Source organism: Penaeus monodon, chromosome 15 (assembly GCF_015228065.2).
Source record: "Penaeus monodon isolate SGIC_2016 chromosome 15, NSTDA_Pmon_1, whole genome shotgun sequence".
NCBI lineage: Eukaryota > Metazoa > Arthropoda > Malacostraca > Decapoda > Penaeidae > Penaeus > Penaeus monodon.
This window is the reverse complement of record NC_051400.1, coordinates 17,048,372-17,048,643: the sequence shown is the minus strand read 5'-3', so window position 1 is coordinate 17,048,643 and position 272 is coordinate 17,048,372. Positions and strand designations below refer to the sequence as shown.

At 45.6% G+C, this 272-nt stretch overlaps 1 protein-coding gene across 1 annotated transcript in view; it reads left to right on the top strand.

Annotated features, from left to right (window-relative positions):
• The window catches only part of LOC119581792 (cGMP-dependent protein kinase, isozyme 2 forms cD4/T1/T3A/T3B-like), a gene marked incomplete at its 5' end in the record, with an annotated part of 43,492 nt that overhangs the window by 31,788 nt on the left and 11,432 nt on the right, over window positions 1-272 (top strand). The window contains 1 exon segment of the mRNA XM_037929921.1: window positions 60-137. Coding sequence (XP_037785849.1) covers window positions 60-137 — 78 coding nt within the window.

Genomic DNA, 272 nt, shown 5'->3' with positions numbered 1-272 from the left:
CTCTATATAGAATGCAAAAATAGTGTGTTTTATATTCAAACGGTTGTCCTCTCTTCCAGACCTTCTACGCCAATGGCGACTACATCATCCGCCAGGGCGCTCGGGGAGACACATTCTTCATCATCAGCAAGGGCAGAGTGAGTATGCATTGGAAATCATGATTTACCGGATCCTTTTCATAGACTGATTGACTTCATCCTGTCCGACTTCGGTGAACCTGCTATGTGGCGTAGTGCTTTCCTTACCATAAAATTGCAAGGAAGGCTTGTGCG